Raw genomic sequence first — 25,108 nt, 5'->3', positions numbered from 1 at the left:
AAATGCACAGTGCACCTTGGAGGAGTGAAAGGAAAGGAATAGTCTTTATAAAGATGGCAGAGGATATTGTTAATAGTGTATCGGGATTTAAAACCCACATTACTGACACCACTCTGATTAGAAAGATTTTATTCTGTCCCAATTTGTCTATTTGCACTGGATCTGAGGGCACAGACAGCTATCCCAAAAATAACAGGATATAGTACAGTAGTCATTTTTAATTTCCTAGTAACTTAATCTGGAGCCCTGTATAACTTATACTGTTTTATCATGATTGATGTTAGTTAAACCTGGTTTGTTTGATTGCTGTTTGATATCAACAGATTTTACTCAAAACTGTTATGATGCATTAAGTATGAGAGTATAGGCAACTACACTGAAGATGACAAGATTCATGACAATACCCATTCTGGTTTGATTATTACCTTTTTTGAAGTTTTACACTATCTACAAAGTTTTATTTTTATTAATATTGTTATGTGATGCTATATTCAATTATACTATGTCTGATATAGACAATTCTGTTGAAGATAACGAGATAACACAATAAGCATTGTAGAACTCCTTATACAGTGGTTTTATGTCTTTTTTGTTTCATGTGTTTATAGGAATATGTTTTGTTTTGTCTTGCTTTGTTTTGTTTCTTCTAATATAGAATGGATAGAAATATATGTTAAGACTCAGGCATGCGTAGAACCTATAAACAGTTTACGAGAACTGATCTTATAATGTATGATGATATGAAATGAACAAATACTTTGAAGAAAAAGAGACACTACAGTACCCAGTGCTGATCCTGTAGCGTCATGATATGAAATCTAGCAATACTGTTATTCTTTGTTCAGAGTGATTTTAGCCTGCTATGGTTTGTTTAATCTCAACATAAATGAAGATAGGGATAAGTGCATGTATGTTTAAGTGTGTAGGACTGATAACCATATTACTAACTTTTTGTTGGATAGTTGCACAGAACTGTTTGGAGTCTTGCTGTTTGAATCCCCTCTTTGTATGTTTCACTTTTGTATCTTGAACAACTATTTTTAAGAGGACAATAGGTAATCATCAACTAATGATTTCTTACTGTTTTTTTTTTCTTCGAAAATATATTTCTACCCATTTTCTGTTTTGTTTGGTCTTTCTTTAAATAAAATTTTTAAAAAGATATCTACAATGAAGGGGCTGGGGATTTAGCTCAGCAGCATAAGTGCCTGCCTTGCAAGCGCATGGTCGTGAGTTCGATCTCTGGTACCGGTAAAAATACAAAAATACAAAAAAAAAAAAAAAAAAAAGATATCTACAATGAAAAGTATAGTACTTTGACAAAGGAAATTGCAGAGAACCTCAGAAAATGGAAAGATACAGTATTCCTTGTTCCTGGGTAGGCCAGACCAATACAGTCAAAATGGCCATATTAACAAAACATATATACTCATTTAAAACTATTTCAATGAAAATCCCAGCAGCATTTTCACAGAACTGGAGAAAATAATCAGAACATTCACGTGCATCCAGAAGAAATCCAGCATAAGCAATTGAACATATCAAGATCAAAACAGGAGGCATCACAATCCTAGAACTGAAGTTATATTACAAAGTTTGATTGATGAAAACAGCATGGTCCTGGCACAAAAATATACATAGGGATCAATGAAACAATAAAGAATGCAGAAACAACCTTAAGCACATTTAACTTTGATAAAGCACATTCAATGTTTGACAAAGGGGCTACAAACATGGAGAAAAAATAGCCAACCCATATCTCTCATCATGTACTAAAATAAAATAAAATAAAATAAAATAAGTCAAAGAACTAATTGCTAAAACAGAATCACTTTACCTGCTGGAAGATAAATTTGTAAATCTCTTGAAGTCCTAGGAATGGCTAACGACTCTCCAGAACCTTTGTTGCACAAGAAATAACATAAGAAATGAACAAGTAGGATTATATCAAATTAAAGTGTTCCTGCACAGCCAAATAAACAGCCAGTAGAGTGTAAAGAAAACCTAAAGAATGAGTGAGGCTTTCCATTTATTCCTCAGAAAAAGGACCAATATGTAGAATAAAGAATTTAAAAAATTAGACCTCCCAAAATAAAAATCCTAGTCAAAAATGGGCAGCTGAAATGAATCAACACTTCTTAGAAAAAGAAGTATAAAAGATAGATAAATACATAAAGAAATGCTCAGCATTACTGGCCATTAGAGAAATGCAAATTAAATTAACAGTGAGATCTTATTCCAGAAAGTATCACCATGATCGAATAATCAAATAATAAATGCTAATGAGGCTACATTGTTGGTGAGAATGTACAGAAGTACAATTATTATGAAAATCAATGTAGAAAAAAATCAATGTAGAGATTCCTCAGAAAATTTGAAATTCCATTTTGACCCAAATATTCCCCATCTAGGTTTCTTCACAAAAGAGCTAAAGATAAATATTACAATGATATATGCATATGCATGTTTGTAGAAGCACAATTCTTAATATTTAATTGTCCATCAACAGATTTTTAAATTGTTTTATTTATTTATTTATTTATTTATTTATTTATTTTTGATGCTGGCAACCAAACTTATGACCTCGTGCTTGCCCGGCAGGCACTTAAGCCACTGAGCTAAATCCCCAGTCCCTGTCCCTCAACAGATTAATTGATAAAGAAACTCTGGTATATACACACAATGGAAGAATGCAAAAGGATAGTCTAAGAGCTGGGGAGCTGAAGGATCTTGTCAAAAGTTGAAGGCTTGGAGCTCACTGCATAATCCTGTGTGAATGAATTTTGGCTAAAAGGTCTAGTCTGGAAGGTTAAAGATGGCAGCATCAGAAACTTTGAGATAGTTGTTCAAGGAAATGGTTAAGGCAAGGGAGCAAAAGTGAGACTTTCTTCTTCCCTTTTATTCCATCCAGATTAAAAGCTTATTTGTGCCACCTGCATCCAGAGTAGTTTTCAGTAAATCAATCCAGACACATCCAGAACTGTGATAAACTAATCCATTAGATGCACTAAACTAAGTTGACACCACCATGCAGTATCATCCCACCTGGTATTATCAGGAGGGAGTGTTCACAAGGGAAGCTGTACATTATCTAGATTATGCAACCCTTCTTCCTCATGTTTGGTGACACCCTATCTTGGAAGAGGAATGCACCGAGGAAGGCACCCAGCCATCTCATTGGTGTCCATGCTGCCTGAATAGTCTTCCAGCCTTCCATCATTTCCACCTGGCAAAGGAAATTCGTGAACAAATTATGTGCATATCAGAACACCAACTGAAAACGGATGAGGACTGTGAGAAATCACTGGGAGGCCCTTTGGAAAGTTGAAAAGAAGTACATGAACCTGATTTGTGACTGAGAATGTCATGGCTCAGAGAGTTTTGCCACCAGCAGTGGCTGCAAATGACAAGACAAGAGAGAAAAAGTATTTGGAGCAGCCCCCAAATAGACACTCACCTGAAATGTGTCTGTGGGATATCCTGATCACTACCTGCTTTCAACTATTTGGTGCCTGCAGAGGAACATTCACCATCCCTAGCTGGAGTTTGTGGAGCACAGTGGGCCATAAGGTACCACTGGGTTGCAGGGTAGAGAATTATTTGGATCCTGACCTAGAGTCCCAATCTTCCAAAGAAGTGTACGGCAAAGGCTTAAATCAATGAGATAAATGGTATGATATTTAGGGCTCTAGGAGGGTCAAAACCCTCTGCAGAGTTTGGGGACTCTAGTGACTAAGACGGGAGGCCTCTGGGAAGCCTGTATATTATTTTTTTCAAACAATGCAGGAAACTGAACAGACCTTGGGAGTGGTTCAAGGACTTTGCAAATAACAAATTATGTTAACAAGGAAAAGTATCTTAGGAGAAGATCTCCATGTTGCATTTCACTACAGTGGTGAAATGCCTGTGGCTACAGCCTTTAGTTAATTGTAGTTGGAATCTGGTGTCCTTGGTGTTTATCTTATCTTTCCTTGGTCATGTAGCAGCCCTGCACAGGCTCCCAACCTAGAATGATGCTTTGTGGAGAATGAAGAGGAAAACACAGTGGGCTGAGAGCTAGGCAGTGGTGTTTTAGCCAGAAGGTGTCCCACACAGTGTGCTTACTAAAAGGCTTTGTAGAGGAAGAAGACAGAAGCAGCTTCAACATTTGTCATACAGGGAAGCGAGCAGGGATGAAGATTCAGAGTGCCCTTACGGAAATTAGCAGAATACTGCTAATCCTATCACATTATACTCTCTTCCCCTTTAACTTAACTAGGGGGTTTGATCATAAGAGAAAGATAGAGGCTTGCAATTAGGCATACCTAGAGGTAAAACTGAAATTTTGCAGATACTTTTTGTAGCTTAGTGTTTTGCTCAGTGGCCCATCCACATTCCTAAGCTTCCTCACAGGCAAGCAGGCAGGGAATCCACTCAGAGACTTTTAGGGATGGGCCATAAACTGGGAAGTATAACCACTCTGGGGCCACAGTGATGCTCCAGGATCAAGGTCTGGGAAAGCCAGATGTAGAAATTCTTCTAGGCACTCCCCCCCGCCCCCCACCAACATACACATTAGTCAAAACTCCTTCTGCAGTTGTCAATATGGTGGGAAGAGCTCACTGATTGAACTTAGACTATAATAGAAATAGGACAGTGAGGACATTTTATTTTGTATTCTTGAAACTGTGTTTTTTTTTTTTCCTTGTTACTTTTTTTTCTTTCTTATTCTTGGATCTGCCTTCTTTTCCTTTCTTCCTCCTATGTAGCTCTATATGTGAAAAAGAATTAATTTATGCTTTAGGCTAAATAGTTCCTGTCATGGTACGTACACCACAGGAAAATCATATTTTAGGGGATTAAAACACAAGCTGGCTATTCAGCATATTAACAGGTTCCAACTTGTTTACCACCTTCCCCCATCTACAATTGAATTTCCTTCCCTCTGTGTCTCTTCTCGTGCTCCCACAGATACTCTCTCAAATCTCTCCTTCCCCAGCCTTCCATATCATATTTTAAAATATCAACGAATTCCAATCTTCTCTCTTGCTTTCATTTGTTCTTTCTTGCCCTTTCTAATTTACCCCTTTTCCTTTTCTATTCCTTTTTCTTCCCCACATCCATCACATCCTAACCTTTCTTTCACTAGTAGTATATTACAGTCTTTATGGATCGTTGATAAAAGGGCAAAAGTTTTAAAACAATTTCTGTAACCAGCAATCAAGTCTTGATCCTATTAAGCTGAATATGTCAAAGAGGTATGTAAATACCAAATGCATAACCAAAACCAAGATAAGATTACTGGGAAGAAGACACGAAAGCAATCTCCATATTATCAGCAGAATTTTTTCATTCTTAATGGATCCTCAGCCCTCAGTACAACAAAATTACATGAGAAAACATGTTACATGGCAAAAAAATGTCTCCAAAAATTCCCAGTTCCTCCAGAGTTGATCCAGTGGTCATTGATGGGGAGGAAGTAAAAAGCTTAAATGTTACAGTAAAATGTATGGAAGAATAAAAAAAGAAACAAACAAACAGATCAATAAGGTGTTTAGCAAGCCCAAAAATGATGAATTCAAGCAGCTGAGATTCAATTGATAAAATGGTCAATGAGTTTAAAGAAGACACTAGTAAAAGTCTGAATTAGTCAACAGTGACACAAGACATGAATAAACAGTTCAGTAAAAATTAGAATGCATGAAAATATATCAAGAAAAACTTAGAATATAACAAATTTGATTAAAAGTATGGATAGCAGAAGTGACCAATCTGAGAAGATAGGGTCCAAACTAGATGTTAGGTTTGTTGCCGGAAGCCATATACTCAGAGATACCTAAAAGCAATGAGAGATCATAGAAAATGGATCCAACACTTGGTAGATGACTCAAGAACTACTCCAAGAAAAACAAGAGTTAAGGAAAATTAGAGGAAAACATTAAATGGAGAAGAAAATTATTTTTAAAAATTCTATTAGAAAAATTTTCAAGTATAGTGAAAAAATTCAACATATAGATAATCAAGGCATAAAGAATTCCAAAGAGCCATAAGTTGAAGAAGAATCTGTCTATGATACATCTTAATTAAAATCCCCAATGTCCAACACAGGACATATTTTATTTTATTTTATTTTATTTTATTTTTTGGTCTTTTTCCTTTTTCCTTTTTATTGGTACCAGGGATCGAACTCACGACTGCCTGCTTGAAAGGCAGGCGCTTATGCTGCTGAGCTAAATCCCCAGCCCCCCACAGGACATATTTTAAAAACTCACAAAGAAGAAGAACAAATCACGAAAAAGATAAATCCATTGAAATTACAACCAATTTCTCAACACATATCTTAATAACTAGGAAAGCTTAGAACAAAGTTTTTCAAACCCTAAGAGGGTTTGTAATTACACAAATGAATATATTGTGCAAAACTACCTTTCAAAATTGATGGAGAAATTAGTACTTTTCACGATTAAGATCACCTTGAAAAATTCATGACCACCATACCAGCGCACACACACAAAATATAGTAACATCTTGGTTCACAAACACTTCTGTTCATAAATAATTCAGGTCACAAACAGAAGCATTCAGCACAATTTTGCATTTTCTATTTGCAAATTGCACTGTGTGGCAAACACAACCTCACCCATCTTCCCAAGAATTGTGCACTGAGGTACCACTTTAGTTAACAATATCCTAGAGAGAGACAGTGAGAGCAATAACACCAAAAAGAGTAAGGGAATAAATATATCAACCAGGGTGTGCAGTTAAGCAAGAAGTGAAAAAGAAATCGGCAACATTAGTGTGGATGTATCTTCTCTAAGCTCACTGTTTGTTTTGTCTTTTATGCCCATTATGTGTTTAGTTATGTTATCTTTTGCTAGGCCCCTTATTAGTCTTTTTTTGTCTCTTCTTTTATTATTTCACATAATTCAATTGTTTAGCATTTGATTTCTTCCCTTTGATGCCCCAAGGATTAATTTTGGGTGCATTGGAAGTTTTTGGTGGCATTATGTTGGTTTGTCTTTCTGTGTTTCTATTAAGTGTTTGTGTGTGGGTATGTGTGCATGTATGTGTGTGTATGCATGTACATGTGCCCAAATAGTTTGCAGGCCAATTATAGTAAAAAGACTTTGTTGCTATTTTGGAGATATCTTACTGGTGTCTGTAATTCAGTGGTGTTCTCTGGATGTGGCTAGGTAGAAAAGCCTTTTTCTCTGTCTCAAGATCCAAATAAATATTCATTTATTTGTGAAGGGAAGGTGCTGTGTAATTGGTCCAGCACTGTAGTCTTGCTGATATCACAAAGGCAAACCAGATATTGACATATAATAAAAACCAGTCAATAGCAATAACTCTAAACTCCAGCAATTGCAACAAAGTCATCAGTGGCAGTACAGATGAGGATAGACTGAAGATTAACATACCATAAAACCCAATAGAAGAGGGAAAAACCCCACACACAATAGAAGTTTCTACTTACCAGGCTGGGTGTAAAGGTATATATATACCTTTAATCCTAGCACTTGGGAAGCTGAAATGGGGGATCACTGTGAGTTTGAGTCCATACTGAATTACATAATGAGACCCCTAGATCCAAAGCAAAAAAGTTATCACTTAGCCACACTTAGCCATTGAAAAAGTGATTTGTAAGTATAATTTAGACACAAAGATAAACTAAATGTTGACACATAGTAAATATCTACTACATTTGGCACCACTACTACCATTAACAATAGGAAAGAATTCAACAATAAGAACATATAGAAGTAACTGAGTAATCTAAATAAAGCTAAATAGTAATACTAGTAAAGATAAAATGGATGGGGAATGTGAGAATGAAAGAAGTAAAATTTGAAAGATCAAGAATTGAGAAAAAGAAAAAATAAAGGATGCTATTAGGAAGTAAAGGAAAATTGATAGAATTAGAAAAAAGTGACAAAAAGAACAAGAAAAGGCAGTAAAAAGCCAGAGCAAATTTTTTAAAAATGAAAAAAAGAAAAACAAATAAATGGAGAGAGACAGAGAGAAAAAAAAGATGAATTCACCCAAGACTTCCTTAAAAAAGTGAAGACAGAAAAAAAACAAGTGAGTCCAATAACTTACTTTGTTTTTGACTGAGTGGTTTATTTCCGGGATCTGCAGTACTGGAATCCATCAAATACAGCGGAAGGATAGTTTGTCACTACTAAGACCTATTTTGTTTTCACTTTTTGGGTATATGAGTGAAGGCTGGGTCCCATTTTCTCTTTCCCATTGGGCATTGTTGGTCAGTGATTTGTGCTTGTAGGGCTGTATTTACTGTTGTTCCAGATTTTGTTCTATGTTCCCCAGGTCATGGCTTTCTCTGTTAACCTTATGGTCTGTGAGTTCATGAGTGCCCTTAATGCTCCAGAGGGCCTTTTACCCCTGAGATCCATACACTCCATGTTATGGCAATCGTCCAGGCTATATCCCAGCTAATGTTGGTAGGTTGTCTCAGTGTGCAGCCATGATGGAACGGAGGATGAGAAGATTACTTGGAGATGAGACCTGGTTAGAAAACTGATGCCAAAGGGGCTGTTTTAACATAGCTGCCAGTGTTAGGGAGACTTTCATGAGTAGCACCACAGCTGAGAACTCTCTGACTTTCTTTCTTTCTTCTTTCTTTCTTTCTTTCTTTCTTTCTTTCTTTCTTTCTTCCTTCCTTCCTTCCTTCATTCCTGCTTGCTTGCTTGCTTGGTACTGGGGATCTAACTCACAACTACATGCTTGCCAAGCACGCACTTATGTCGCTGAGCTAAATCCCTGGCTCCTCTCAGACTTTTCTTTAAAATATCAATGTTACAGAAGAACCAGAAAAAAAAATCATTTGAACTAAGGAACTGTCAATGCTAGGCAGTTTGTTGGGAGGGTGTAGAGGGGAGCCAGGCACAAGGTACCTCACTAATCTAAGCTTCTTTTTGTTTAACTACTCACACCCAGCCTGTATGCTTTTGCCCTGCAGTTTAACCATTCACTCTTCAGTGGGATTGGCCTGGCTGCAGAGGGCAGGACCCCTGTGTCCTTCCTAGCCTGAATTTAAACTTCTGGGAAGGGGAGTCTATTTTAAGCCTACACCTCCTTCATGGCTGTCTATTGAGACTGTCTCCCACCCAGTCACTGTGGTAAGATACTAAAAACCTTGAAGTATAGTTGTTCTGTAGCTCAGGCTCAAACAAATAATACCTTCCCCAAATGGCTTCTGATTAAATACTCTCAAATATAATGGTTGTTGCACTGGATTTTTTTCTCCAATTCTAGTGTGCCTTTTGGGAGGAGTCACTTTCTGAGTAAAACCTCATGCTTTTTTTTTTTTTTTTGTTCATAATAGCTATGGGTTTTCCTCAGAGCTGGCATTCCAATCCCATCTGTTGTTTCTCTCTATGGTTTGCAGCCCTCTCTGGGTTTAATATGTGTCAGTGGAGACAGGTAAATCTCTTTGGGAGCTTGAGTCAGCTTTCCAGCTTGCTTCATTCTCTTCTCTGCATTGTGCTCTTTTTCTCTATCTTCTCTGTAGTTTCTAGATTTGCTGTCAGGTCTCTGTCAATTCCCAGAGGTCTACTTTTTTCCTCTTCAGCAAATTGTTGTGTTCCAGGTATCTTGATTCCAGGTTCTGAAGAGACTGTATTTTATCACTGGTCTTTACTATGTCATTTTTCAGTTCTGTACTTTTTGTTAGTAATTTTAAACTAATCAGTTTGCTAATTATATTACTTGAATATTAGAGATCTATCAACTCTATTGGCTTGTTCTATCAGTTTCTGAAAGAATTGTGTCATATCTCTTAGGATGATTTTGGACTCAACTAGTTTTACCATTAAAGCTGTTAAATTTTGGTTTATAAAATTTTAGACTATGTTTTTATGTCCAGAAAATGTAGACTTATTATACTTTGCTGGAAAATTGAACCCTAGTATCTATCATTATATTAATACTCTTTTGCTTTAAAGATTACCTTTTCTGGGGGCTGGAGGTTTAGCTCAGCGGCATAAGCGCCTGCCTTGCAAGCAGGCAGTTGCGAGTTCGATCCCTGGTACCGATAAAAAGGAAAAAGACAAAACAAACAAACAAACAAAAAAAACCTACGGGCTGGGGATTTAGCTTAGTGGCATAAGCACCTGCCTTGCAAGCAGGTGGTCGTGAGTTCAATCCCTTGTACCGATAAAAAGAAAAAAAAAAAAAAAGATTATCTTTTCTGAATTAATATATGTATAACAGCTTTTCTCTCTCTCTAACATTTGTCCCTTTTTATTGGAACATTTGTATTTAGTAGACAGACTTCAAATATATGTATAATAGTTTATAACTTCTTAATAAATGTATAACAGCTTTTTTCCCTAACATTTTTCTCTTTTTATTGGAACATTTGTATTTGGTAGACAGACTTCTAAGATCACTCCCAGTGAGTCTTCTGATATCTCTGGTTTTGTGTTTTGCCCTTTCCATTGTTTGGTCATTGTTTGCAGTAAATGAATAAATATAAAATGATAATCTCACTCCTGAGATTAGGTTATGTCTTACTGACACTCTCTTGCTCTTTTTCCCTTGCTTTCTTTGATGAAGCCTGCTGCCAAGTTGTGATAGTCCATATTTAGAGATCTGTGTGGTAAGAAAATGAGGGTGGCTGGCTTCTGACTACAGACCTATGAGGAATTAAATACTGCCAACAACCACTGAGGGAGCTTGGAAATAGAACTATCCTAAGGTGATTTGTCTTTTTGAATATTTTCTTCTGAGCCATGTTCCATTTCATTGTCTTTTTATCTATGTCTACTCTATTAGTAAACTTATCTTTTGAATTCTTAGCTGTAATATATTTTTCAGTTCTAGAATTTATATTTGGTTTGTTTTTTAGTTTATAGTTTTTGAAAATTTGTTGAAATTAGTGGTCTTTTAAAATTCTTAAAGGTATAAACTTAATTATTTTAAAGTCTGTGTTTTGATAACTCCTTTATCTAGATTTCCTATAATTTTATTTTTACTTGATGTGTTTGTTGTGGTGATTTTTTTTTTTTTTTTTTTTTTTTTTTTTGTGATGCTGGAGATCAAACCCAAGGCCTTACACATGCTAGGCAAGTGCTCTACACTAAGTTATGTCCACAACCCTTGGTGATGTTTTCATCTTACAGATTATCTTTTCATATGGCTTTTTATATGTTATGGAGTTCTGTTATTGCATACAATATAGTATGAATATTATCTGAAAATTAATATGTTAAGGAAAATACCATATGATTATAATTGCTACTAGAGTCTGGAATGAAATGTTATGCAGGTGAATTCCTACTTGAATTCGTTAGACCATAGGATGTCTTCTGCGGCAAATAATAAAATACCAGACTAAATAGAGTTTTAAGTGACAGTTTCTTTCACATTGCTTCATTAGTTGGTTCAATGGCTTAAGAATGTCAAAGTTCTGAATGGCTTTTCTTAAGTTTCCTAGTTTTCCCTTCACTGAATTGTCTTTTCACTCTGTTGGTGGTTTCTTTTGCTGTGCAAAAGATTTTTAATAAGATGAGATCCCAGTTGTTACTTGTAATATTTCCTATGCAATCAGAGGTTTATTCACCAAGTCTTTACCTAACTTATGTTTTCAAGAGTTCTACCCTTCTCTCTTCCAGTTCTAATGTTTTTGTTTTAATATTTAGACCTTTGATCACGTTTTAAACTTATATGAGGAAAAGTGATATGGATTCCTTACTCTGATAGTTTTACCTAATTTAAAGAATAGTTTTAAAAATTTGTTATCGCTTCATAATAACACTTACAAATCACTTTATAGTTCACAAAAAAACTTTCACATTATTTATTTGGAAAGAAAATATTTGATTTTTTTAGGAAAGATTTTAGATCTCTATTAATATATATTTATATAATTATATGAAGTTTTTAACAGAGACCAGTACTTTGTTTTGGCTTTTTTTCTTATACACTTTTTTCAAGTAGGAGAAGAAAGTTTATTTTTAACAAAAATTTGAATTATATTAGTTTTTTTTTTAAATTAAATTTACTGGTGCAACTTGGTTACACAATGATTACATTCCTCAGAGAATTTGTATTTGTATACATTATATCTTGATTCCTCTTTTTTCATCTATTCCCCTCTCCTCCCTTCAATTTCTCTTCCTGTCCTTATTTTGAAAGCTTTATTTACATTTTATCCTTCTTTTCTCATTTGTTTCTTTTCTCTTTCTTGCCTCTGCTCCCTTTGGTTCCCTTTTCCTTTTGAACAGTTTCTTCTTATTTGTTGTTGCTTAATTTCTTTCACAATTTCTATTATACATTTTGCTTTCTACAATTTCAGTTTCTCAGAGAAACAATGTGATATTTCAACATGTGTTTAACATACTTAAGAGTATAGTCTCAATGTCCAATCAGTTATAAATGTCTCAGGTTTATCTTTCTTTATGGGTAAATAATACTCCGTTATAAAACATTTTATCATCCATTCATTAGTTGATGGGCATTTGGATTATTTCTGAAATTTAACTACTACAAACTGCCACTATAAACATGGGTGTGTTTTATATGACTGTGATAAGATTTCCTGTGTGATAGCAGTTTTGCTAAGAAAGCTTTTGGCTACCCCTATGTCTTCAAGAGTTCTACTTATTCTCTTTTCGAACAGATTTAATGTTTCTATATTTATATCTTCTATCCATTTTGATTTTGCTTTAGTGCGTGGTGATAGATATGTGTCTAGTTTTAGTTTTTGGCATGTGTAGAGCCAGTTTTTCCAACACCATTTATTGAAGAGGCTATTTTTCTTCCAGTCAATATGTTTGGCCCCTTTGTAAGATAAGATAAGATGGCTAAGTATGTTTGGAGTTGTTTGCGCATCTTCTAATGTGTTCCACTGATCCTCTGGTCTGTTTTTTTTTCCACTACCATGCTGTTAATAATATTTTTTTTTTTATCGTAGTAGGTTTGTAATAGAATTACAAGTCAGGAATTTTGATGTCCCCTGCCTTGCTTTTGTTGCCCGTAATTGCCTTGCTGTTTTAGGTCTCTTCTCATTCCAAATGAATTTTAGGATTGTTTTCTCTGGTTCTGTGAGATATACTTTTTGAATTTTGATTGAAATTGCAATAAATATATGTAGTAGTTTGAAGTGTGGCCATTTTCCCTATATTGATTTTTCCTACCCAAGAACAAGAGATATCTTTCTGTTTTCTACTATCTTCTGTATTCTCTTCAGAGTACTATAGTTTTCAGTACAGATGTCTTTTATTTCCTTCATTGGGTTGATTCCTAAATATGTATATATATGATGTATTGCTACTATTGTGAACGATGCTGTTTCCCTCTTTTCTCTCTCTGAGTTTGTTATTCATGTGCAGAAAGGCTATTGATTTTCTTTCTTTCTTTCATTCATCCATTCTTTCATTCTTTCGTTCTTTCTTTTTGATGCTGGGAGTTGAACTCAGGGTCTTTGGCTTGCCAGGCAGGCACTTATGCCTCTGAGCTATATCCTCAACCAAGACAACTGATTTTTGAGTGTTAACTTTGTATCCGTCTATGCTATTGAATTTGGTTATTAAATCTAGAAGTCTTTTGGTTGAGTTTTTGAGGTCTTCTACATACAGTATCATGTCATTTATAACTAATGATAATGTAACTTTATTTATCATTCTCCCTTTTTTTTCTTTCTCTTCTCTAATTGCTGTGGCTAAAGTTTCCAGAACTATATTGAATAAGATTGGTGATAGTCAGTGGTTTATATATATATATATATATATATATATGTAAAAGTGGACTTGATGTGCAAAAGTCTTCATTAGATATTGCAAGTTCTTCTTTCTGGTGTTTACACTTCATTTATGCTTTTAGCAAAGTATGTGAGGGCTCGGTATGAAGATCAATGGTAAAACCTCTGCTTAGCATGCAGAGAGTCATTGGTTTAATCTCCTGCAAACTACACCTCTTGTACTTGTCCCCCTCCCCACCAAATTTTGTGAGATGTCTGCTTTTTCAAATAGTCACCCATACTTCTTAGTTTTGTTTGTTTGTTTGTTTTGAGACAGAATCTCATTGTATAGTCCAGGCTGGCCTTGAACTCACTATGTAGCCTAGGCTGGCCTCCAGTAACCCACACTTGACATTAACATTTTTACATCTGATGAAAGATGAACATTTACATTTGTAGGATTGCTAATGAGATCAAATACACCATTGTCAGTTTATTGGGCATTATTTTATTTTTTCTTAACTTGTCTGTGCCATTTACTAACTTTTTTGCCTTTCTCATAGATTTCTGAGAATACTTTAAATATTATAAATGTTTATTCTGTTTCAATTATGTGTGGCAAATTCATTTTCTAATCTCTGATTTATATTTTCATGTTTTAATGGTTTCTTAAATTTCATTCAATAAAAAAACTCATTCACTGGTGGTTTGAGACTACACTTATTAAGAAATCCTACAATACTCTTTAAAAGTTTATAAAAATTATAATTCCATCAAGTTGAAATCTTAGCTAATTGAAGGAATGTGTTTTAGTGAATAAAATGTGTAGGTTTTGCTTCTAATATGTTGAATCGATTTTAATGTCTCAGAGGTAGTATTAATGATTCATCATCTTTAGATAGTTACCTCTTTCAGGTTAATAACTTCAGGCAAGCATAACATCAAAATTCTTCATCTCATTTATTTTGGAAAATACAAGGAATCTAATCTGAAAACTGCCTTGGTGTATAATTTAAAATTCTAAATTTAACTTATCTGTTAAAGTATTAAAAAAAACAAAGGATCTCTGTTCTTACCTCTAAAACGTCAATAGTTCCTATTTTTAGACTTCCAAGTTCTATGCTTTACTTCTGTTTTATAATTTGAAACACACATACACAAACACACACACTTCTTCTCCCCACTTTGTATTTATTCCATCTTTAATTTCCTGATAGAACTCTAGTCACTTGAGATTGCTAGGTTTCTTAAAACTGCTAGGTTTTTTTTTTTTTTTTTAACATAACCACGACTTTGCTCTCTACTCTAGTCTGCTTATAATGTTCATCTTTGTAGTTTAGTAGCGAAAAGATAAAAGAGAGGGGATTTGGAGACAAAAGGCTCCCCTCAACCTTTGGTCAGTTCTAGAGTTGAACTCATGTTTTCATGCATGCTAGATAGTTTCTCAACCACTGTGTTCATCCTTCTTTAAAATTTTTGTATATTGAGACAGGGTCTTGCTAAATTGCTTAGGGTGGTCTCAAACAATTCTCTTGGCTCAGTTTCCACAGTGACTGGGATTACAAGTAATTAAGCCTGTACCTGGATAGAGGGAAATTTTTGAAAGAGAGATTACTCACTGTAGAAGTTTTTAAAAAGTTGTACTGAAATTAAAATTCATTCAGGGTTTAATTTATTTATTTATTTATTTATTTTTATTTATTTATTTTTTTTTTGGTCTTTTTCACTTTTATCGGTACCAGGGATCGAACTCACGACTGCCCGCTTGCAAGACAGGCGCTTATGCCGCTGAGCTAAAACCCCAGCCCCCAGGGTTTAATTTAAAATTGTTTCATATGTGTTTAATTAAGAAGTGATATGTGATTATACTACTAAAACATTTGCATACTAATAGGAGTGCTGACTATAGTAAAATGAGGAGAGTAATATAGGGTTAAAAAACCAGTGTGGTGGTACATGGCTGTAATCTCAGTATTCTGGAGTCTGAGGCGAAGTTTGAAGCCAGCCTGGGCTACACAGTGAGTTCAAGGCCAGCCTGAACTACATAGTAAGACCCTGTCTGAAACAAAGCAAAGCAAAACAAAATAAAACAGTATATAGGGTGAAAATGAAACTATGAGAGAAACCAATAGAGATAACCAATGAGAACTAATAAATATTTGAGATGTATAGGTTTACTAAAGGTAATGTTTGTAAAAGTGTATGAACTTTCAGTTAAAAGAAATAAGTTCAAGAGTTCTATTGTACATCTCAGTGCCTTTTCTAAGTGAGTAGACTTTTTGAGTTTTAAACATACAAAGAAATAAGTTATATGTGGTATATGTTAATTTCTCTCCCCTTTGGATTTAGCCATCCACCATGTATACATATATCAAAACATCATGTTGTACACCATAATAAATATATGCAGTTTTTATAAGTAAAAGTAAATAAATAAAAAAATGAAAACTTAAGAGAGACTAAAGAGGGTGGGAGTTACATTGGGAGGTTCACATTGTGGAACATCATTAGACTGAATGCTTATCATTAATCTGTGTACTTATTTATCCCCTTTCTGTATGACTGTTTTACTCTAATACAAAGTTTACTTAAAAATATACAACATAGTGTATGGATCTTGATTCTAATAAAAAGGGAAAAGACTTTGTGTTGAGAAACCTGAGTGTTCATATTAAATTATGTGGGATTGCTTTAAACAAAGAGAAATAATGCTGTGGCTGTGGGATTTTTTTTTCTCCTTATATTTTAGAAATTCAGGGAAATACTTAAAGAATGCAGTGGAATGAGTTTGGTATTGGTTTTAGATTATTCCTGTGGAATGCAATGAATAATGGGGTAGGCTAAACAAAGTTGGTCATGCTTTGACACTTGTCATGATGACTGGATGATCACTACATTGACATTTATTTTACTAGTTTGCTACTTGTATAATGTATTTGAACTTTTCTGCACTACAATTAAAATGTTCATACTACCATACACCTAAATAATGTTAAACTGCACTTCACTATTCTCACATTAGTAATTTTTCACCCTTAGTATTCTTAACTCAGTTGGAGGAGACAAGGAATGCTGTAAATTTTTCCTTACTCTGTTTAGACACAGGATGGCACTCTTTGAATACGTGATTAGCCAAATTCCACTTCTCATTGAATTAGCTCCTTTACAATGCAGTTACTTCTTAGGGCCATGTATCTTAATAGAGTAAAACATTTTCAGGTAGCTAACTAATACAGATGATTACAACTGACACCTTATGTTTGCTTTTCTGTGCTCTCTGCACAAATCAAGGAAGGTCTTCGTACACGGTGATTTTATGCAAAAAGAGCTCTGTGCCCACTCTTATTTTTGGTGTTTACAGTTATCCCTATGGGGTTCGCCATCTCATGTATTTTACACAGCCACACACACCCACACACACAGACATCTTCCTTATTTAATACTGATAATGCCAACCACAGAACATATTACTACGTTTTAAATGGCATTTAGCCAAATAATACTGATCAGGGTCACGATGAGGACTATTAATTTTGTGAACAGAAGCTTTGCCCTTTCAATCCTCGAAGAAACAGTGAAATAACTATTCTTGGACGTTCTCAGTCTGATTCATGCCTTCTTTTTGCCAACTGTTCATGGATTCACCAGAAGAATTACACCTACTACCTCCGGCGTAGGAAGGGGGAAAAAAATCAAATGGGCAATAATGTTAGCGGAAGCTAGAAAATTTAAGAATGATATTTAGAAAGGTCGTACTCCTTATGCCCTTCCCTCCGGTCCAATTCTCCATTTTGGTTCTGTCTATTGAAAACTGACCTGGCGTTAATTTAAAACTGGAATTTCAAAGCGTCAACTTCCCCCTCCCCCCAACCTCGGAAACCTTTAAACAGCTCCTTAACCTACATCTAAGGCAGAGATGGATAAATGATGCAGCAGATTACACCGCTGAAAGACAGCATTTGTCCTGAGCTGTTTTCACATTTTTCCTGTTTCTGATTTGTGTGCCAGATTTTGTTTGCTTGCTTAGGACATGGAAAACATATTGGGCATTTTCTTTACGGTTTAATACGGGTGGCTTTCTCCCAGCAAATGAAAGTGAAAGTGCTACGGTGCAGTGGTACTTTATCCTTAAAGGTTGGACTGGCAGCTGGTGTGTTTGAGGGTAGATGGGGGAGGGTGAGATTGGAAAGGTTGAAGAACCAGTTTTGAGGTTTTGTTTGTTTATCTTGGGATCTTAGCAAGGTTCCTGTTTTTCCCCCCTACCTTTTTAGGGTGTGTGTGTGTGTGAATCTGTGTGTGAATGTATTTTCATTCGGGCAGGCAGTAAAGTTTCATTCAATGTATTAACTTAAAAAATACACTTGTAGTTTTCTACCATTGCACTTTAAAACACCATCCTGTCTCACCCTCATCTGGAAATAATGCAAGCTTCTTTCTTCCCCGTTCCGCCCGCCCCTCAAGCCCCACAAAATCTGAAGCTGATAATCAGACGAGAATAGTGCAGATCTTAGTTTACTTTCCTTTTTGGTGGTAACGTTACTTTTTGACGTCTTTATAAGACACAGAGGCGTTTTGTACACATGTGGCTACCAAGTCTTGAAATCTGCCTGCTCTACTGATCTAAAGTTTGCTGTAAATTTACCTACACGTTGTGTTTTGTGCAACTTTTAGCTTATTGTATGTACTTCAGAAATACGCAAAAGATGGCACTTGACGATAATTACAGTGATATTAGTCCATCCAAAATCGCTCATTCTCTCCCTCCGCCTTTCCTTTTTCCGAGAAACACTAATAACAAACCCGGTTAGAATTTCTAAAAGAGGTTAGAGAAGGAGGAGCAGGAAGGAAAGAGGCGGAATGGTTTAGAGGAGAGAGGTTAGAGGGGCCAGAATTTCTCATTCACAGGGTGGAAAAGTTGATATTGTCTAAGCCCTTCTGAATGGCTGGTAGTCGGTTACCCCGATTGTACCTCTACCTCCCCTCCCCCTCCACGTGACGACCCAGGACACATGCGCACCCGACGCAGCCCAGGCACATCTGCAGACTGACGTCAGTGTGCTCTGCCTCTGAGGAAAAGCTGCCAAATTTTCTTCTGCAATTCAAGTTGGCTGGGGGCCGGTAGTGAGATCTAGGGCTACTTCAACAAAACTTTGCTGCCCTTCCTGCTCCTCTTGTCTTCTTTTCTCTTGATACCTTTTGATGCTCTGCACATGTTATTTGCATAGCAAAGGCACTAAGCTGTCCAGGAAGAGAGGGCACCACTTCCACCCCCAATAAGTCTTTTCCCCCTTTCTTTCTTTCCTTTTTTTGGGGGTGGTGGTGGTGGAGAAAGGGTGTTTGCAAAGACACATCTCAGGTTGGTAGCCTGGATGTATTGAAGGCATCTCTCTCTCTCTCTCTCTCTCTCTTTTTTTTTTTTTTTTTCTTTTTTTGCCAAATCAGAAAGTTCGTTTCCTAAAGCCCGGGTTAGCCAGACTATAGGATTTTATTCTGGCTACAGAATAACTGGCTGGTGTGGCTTTGCAAAGGGGGGCAAAAATAATAAAAATAATAATAAAAAAGAAGAGAAGGGAGTACGTGAGCCGTCCAGTGCAATCTCTATTGTTTGAAACTTACTTTTTATCAGAAATTGAAGATGAAAACGGTAAGGAAGACTTCACAATATTCAATGAAAGCTTTTTTTTTTTTTTTTTTGAAAAAACTTGTGCTTTGCTTGTCTTCTGAATAACGCTTAGAAAACTTGCTGTCTCTGTCTCTGTCTCTCTCTCTCTCTGTCTGTTATGTGTGTGTTTTATGGCAAGGAGTGAGCTTGACTGAACTCATTTTACAGATAGAAATCTTTTTAACTCTAGTCGGGATTTGTAAACTCTGGGACTTGCAAGTATTTTCAGATGCAAAAGTATGTTTAATTATGTAAATATACATATTTTATGAGGTGGACTTGATTATGAAAATTATGGACTTTTAACTAATCTCCAAGTATTAATAGAGAAAGTAATAATGATATGTATGTTTTAAATCGATTTCCATTTCTTAAAGAGAAGTCTCTTGCATTTTATAGTTTCATGTCAGTGTCTTAAGTGTTCAGACAAGTGCATAGTTTATGCTGGGCTCAGAGGATAGAAATAATGTGCTAGATGTAGCCCCGATGTTAGGATATGTTAAGCTCTTAATAGGCTAATCAAAGAGATGGAAACGTGTGTTTTTGATTTACTTTTGGCCACTTGGGACATGCTAGACTCATAACCCTCCGGAGCCTTGTTTATCAGGGTATGTCTGTATATGTGTGTATGGGACCAAAGTTCAGGGATTGGGGAGGGAAAGCAAGAGTGTTGGAGAGAGTGTTGGAAATACTGATAATGTGTGTTACAATTTTTCTTTTTGATAATTTCTTTCCTTGTTGTGCTAGACGCAAAGAGAGCAAGAATGAGAAAGCACACAGAGAGTGAACAAGAGAGTGAGTTTCTTACTCTTGTTTTTATTTGAGCTGCCGGTGCAACGCGTTTGGGCCAAATGCCAACTGTCTGGGTCACACGCGTTTTATCCAAATAGATTTAGCGCTGCTGTCTGGAAATGGGCTGCTGAATGTTAACTTTAGGATCAACTCAACCAGGGCAGCTCAGACTGTTACCCTCTGTCTGGATGAAGTAGAAGAGGGTGGGGGTGAGGGTGTGCAGAGTAGGGGGAGGAAAAGGGAAACTTAATCACTGCCTGGAACTTTAAAAAAGGCACTGAATGTATTTTCAACCTATTTTATGTTCAGATTTTTTCATTAATTTCTTTTTTTTTTAGCTTATGTTGATTAAGATTAAAATTTTTAGATGTGGAAATGGGAGTCCTCATAATTCATGAGAGGAAAAGAAATGTAACTTAAAACTGGTGTGAAGGAAATTAAGAAAATTAATTTTGCAGATAATTGTTTTTCTGTTTCACCAAAGTGGTAGCTGCAGTTTGGTTTATATTAATTTAGTGCTTACATGTGACCGTTAGTGTTTCGGATTTTTGAAGAGTGGCATATAGAAGCAAATAAATTAATATCAAACAAATTAAATTCATTTGTCACAAATGGCAGCACATGATATATATGTAGTGGTATTAATAGTTTTGTGATTCCCAAGAGGAAAATCTTCTAATCTCAACACCTGAAATACTGTAAATACTTCTCATGCTGGTCTAGTACCTGCAAGATTAATTCCTACTGTTTTCTATTCTTATCACTTCCTCTTCATTTCCTTAGCAACCACTAGGACTACCAGTGGCCTCTAAGCCAAATCTTGCGGTTTGTGATATTAGTGACTGCAGAATTAACACATGAAGGAGTTCTAAAATGTAGATAGCTCTTTTCTATCAAAGGGCATGGTTGATAATATTTTGAGTTAATCACAAGAGAAGAAAGGCTCTCTTTTTCAAGAAGAAAATCATGAAGATGACATAAATTTACTTTGTTATTTAGAAGAAATGTTTGTGACTATATGGAGATTAGAGCTTGATATTGGTAAATTTTGGCTTGCTTTTTTGCTTTTGGGTCATGTACTTTTCTTTTCTTTTCTTTTTTGTGGTACCAGGGATTGAACTCACAACCTCATGCTTGCCAGGCAGGCGCTTATGCCGCTGAGCTAAATCCCTGGCCATATACTTTTCTTAATAGATAAGTTTTGAGTGATTTATATGTTTAATTATATCTTTCCTTAGAGACTAATCTCATGAAGTTTATGAGTGATCTGAAAACTTTTATACTTAGAACTTACTAATGTCCTTAGCATACAATAGGTGATAAATATTTGTTGAGAGAATAAATGGAGAATAAAATAAGTTAATTTTCACATACAAAAATTAAATTATCTGAAGGGTGCATGGTATTGTTGCTTCTGTGGAAATCAAATCAACTTTAAAATAAATGACCAGAATTAAGATGGATCAAAGAAGTTGAGAAAGATGTTACACATTTTCTCAAAAATCTATAATAATAGTTCATAAGAGGAAATTATTACCTTGGCTACTCCTAGACTTCTTCTTCTGTTTTTATTTTTAGCGGTACCAGGGATTGAACTCAGGATCTTGCGCTTGCTAGGCAGATGCTTATGCCACTGAGCTGAATCCCTAGCCCACTCCTAGACTTCTTGAGTGGGAAGTAAAGATGATAGAGGAAAAATCAAGTAATACCCCTCACTTAGGGCAGACTACTTAGGGAATCACTGTAGTGCAAGTGTCTGATCTTGTTTCTACTTAGCTATTGTACCTTGATCCATGGGAGCAGCTAAATGATTTTTTTAAAAAAATTTACTGCGGGGCTGGGGATTTAGCTCAGCGGCATAAGGGCCTGCCTTGCAAGTGTGCAGTCGTGAGTTCGATCCCTGGTACCGATAAAAACGAAAAAGACAAAAAAAAAAAAAATTACTGGTTATAGCATTTGTATTATGAAAAATGGCTTATGTAAAATCAAAGTCAAATGGAAGCTTTAATTTTGTTTCCAAAATTAAAATAGTTAACAGTGTATGAAGTTCTCTATTTTCTTTTTTAAATTTCATTTTAAAGAGAATAAAACAGAATAAAACCAATCAAAACAAAACAGTGTAAGAGATGCAGGACTTCAAAACATTAGGAAATCAATAGTAGTTGTCATAATGTCTTGTAATGTCTTCAAAATAGCTGCAGATAACTTTGGACACAATAAAAATCCAGAACAGAATAGAATAAAGACAAAACAATGAATACAATAAAGTACTTCAAAACAAGCCAATAGTAAATCCAAACTTGCTACCATAATATATCTGGCTATCTTTGAAATAGCTTCTCCTGCACTTTACTATTTTCTTTAAAAGACAACACAACCTAGTTGCTGAACCCTATCATTATATCGAATTATTCCACGTTTTTTGAGGGAAGGGGAAACTTGAAGGAAGATTTTGAAAGGTGATGTATAAGGCTAAAATTAATTTAGCTATTAAAGGGAAGTATGGTATACACATTTTATCTGGAATAATATAATTTATTAACTCAAGTCTTTGTAAGATAGGTATCAGTATTGTGATTTTTTTAGATGAGAAAATGAAGTTCAGTATTTTGTAGTGAAAGGTCTCAAAACCAGTGTTCAAAGACCTTGTGCTTTGCACACTGAAATAATACTTCTGATTTACAATGTAAAGGGTTAATACACTATGATATCTGTATTTTAGTGTTCATCTTAACACTGGAACTATATATTTATTTATAATGTCTGGATTAGCCTCCCCAGCAGATGTCAGAAAGTAGATTAACCTGTTCACTTTTATTGTGCAGATGACTATGAGTGGTTAGATATGGTACTCATGATTTTAGTTGAACTCTGTCCAACTAACCATTAATATATAGCATTAAGTTCCTTCCCTGAGCACCAAAGACTTGAAAAAAAGGGGAGGAATGAGGCCAAAGACAGGGGGATACAAAAACATGCCAAATTTATTGAGTAACCATACTTTGTTTAATTTCAGAGCTTCTGTTCTTTCCACTATGCACCAATGTCCTTTTTACTGAAAATCTTTAAATCATGTTAGTCTACTCCTGGCCAAATAGTTACATAGTTTCTTTTTCTCCTAATACTATTGGACTATTGGCTTAGTTAACTTGGGCATTTACAGGACAGTGTTATTAAGGATAACAGTGAAAGTTACAAACAATATGACATTGAAGGTGAAAAAAATAATTGCTTAAACCCAGCGAGTTATAAGTTTATCATACATTTCAATGCCCAGGAAAACAGAAGAAAAAGGATGAATGACTCTGCAAAATATATCAACAAAACTAGAAAATTAACTAATCTGTGTTAAATGATATATTCATCTTTAAAGGAATATTTCAATTTAAAGAACTTGAAGGATCCATTTAAAGTCAAACGTTATTCAAGTAATTCTAGTAATTTTTTTTTTTTGTCTTTTTCCTTTTTATTGATACCGGGGATCGAACTCACGAGACTGCCTGCTTACAAGGCAGGCGCTTATGCCGCTGAGCTAAATCCCCAGCTCCCGTTCTAGTAGTTTTTAAAAAATTAAATACTAAAAACCAATGTTGTTCACGAAGCAACAATTTTACTTTAATATATTATGGTTGTATTTGGTATGTACAGACTATATGCAAGTAGGTTGGAAACCAAAATAACTTGATTCTTTTTATTACTGTTATTGAATAATAGGGTAACTTAATCTCCTTATAGATTCTTATCTGAGAAGTATCTGCTGCCTTGCCCAAATCCTTGTAAAAGTAATTTTGAGCTGAAACAACTGCTGTAGGTAAAGATGCTAAAACCATTCCTATGAACTATTGACATTACTCATGAATAGCTTATATGACAATAGTTGTATTCAACTACTATTGAATGTTTAAGTTTTAGAACTTCAAATGGAAATGTAATATTACTATTGTTGTTGTTTGAAAATTTTTTTTTTATGACAGAACTGGGAATTAAACCCATGACTTCATACTGACATACATCCCCAACTATTTTTTTCCTTTTTTTTTTTGAGACAGGGTCTTGTTATGTAGTACAGCCTATCCTTAAAGTCACTTATGTAGCCTAAACTGGCCTCACACTCATAGTGACCCTTTTGCGTGTTGGAACTACAGGCATGCGCCACTACACTGGACTGGAAGTGTAATATTATACAGAAAATTTACACTTTAGAGCCAGATAGCCTTGTGTGTAAATATCCTCTCTCCTGCTGACACTTCTTTGCCTATGTACCTAAATTGGTGGCTGTTAGTTATCAGTTGCTGCATGCATGCTACAAACTAAGGGTTTTAAAACAACACATATTCATTGTTTCACAATTGCTTTGTGTCGGTGGTTCAGTGACAATTTAACTATGTGCTCTGCCTCAGGGTTTTTGATGAAGTTGCAAGTCAGAGTGTTGGCAAGGACTGGCATCTTGACTGGGGAACAGCCAACTTGACCCGGGAACAATCTGCTTCCAAGCTTCTGAGTTTCTTGCATGCTATTGGACTAATGTTATTGGGTCTCAGTTCCTTGACAGTGATAGGTGGAGGCTGCTCTCCTTCCTTGTGGGCCACCAATAACAATTTGCTTCATCTAAGCCAACCAAAGAGTCTGTTAGCAAGACGGAAGTCAGAATTTTTTAAAATCTAACTATAGATGTGACATCTCTAAATGATGATGTATTCTTTTGATTAGGATTAAATTATTCAAGGGAGAGGACCTTACAAAAGGGTATGGATATCAAGGCTATGCTTATCTAAGCCATCAGTCTGCCCTGCCAATAGTGTCTACATCACAAAACTGTTGTGAGTGAAGATTAAATGAAATAACATATTTAAAATCCTTTATTTTTGATGACTGTTCTTAAACTACTTTGCTAGTTATTACCTGTTAGTCTTTCTATTAGTACTAACAGTGTTTTCCATTTTTTCTTTGCCATCTAGACTTTCTGGAATGTA

General features: G+C 35.4%; 1 protein-coding gene across 2 annotated transcripts in view; it reads left to right on the top strand.

The window, feature by feature from the left end:
• The window catches only part of Cenpk (centromere protein K), an 89,597-nt gene that overhangs the window by 62,198 nt on the left and 2,291 nt on the right, over window positions 1-25,108 (top strand). The window contains exon 10 of one of the 2 annotated variants that reach the window (XM_063258258.1): window positions 10,558-10,677. The exons of the other annotated variant lie outside the window; for it this stretch is intronic. Within the exon in view, the coding sequence (XP_063114328.1) occupies window positions 10,558-10,575 (18 nt within the window). The 3' untranslated portion in view covers window positions 10,576-10,677. Of the gene's footprint in view, window positions 1-10,557; window positions 10,678-25,108 lie in introns of those variants that run through there. 2 annotated transcript variants of the gene reach the window in all.

This window comes from Cavia porcellus, unplaced genomic scaffold (genome assembly GCF_034190915.1).
Source record: "Cavia porcellus strain 051 isolate PalLab524CR breed Dunkin Hartley unplaced genomic scaffold, mCavPor4.1 scaffold_11, whole genome shotgun sequence".
Lineage (NCBI taxonomy): Eukaryota > Metazoa > Chordata > Mammalia > Rodentia > Caviidae > Cavia > Cavia porcellus.
Note: the sequence above shows the minus strand (reverse complement) of the source record. Positions and strands in the feature narration are given on the sequence as shown.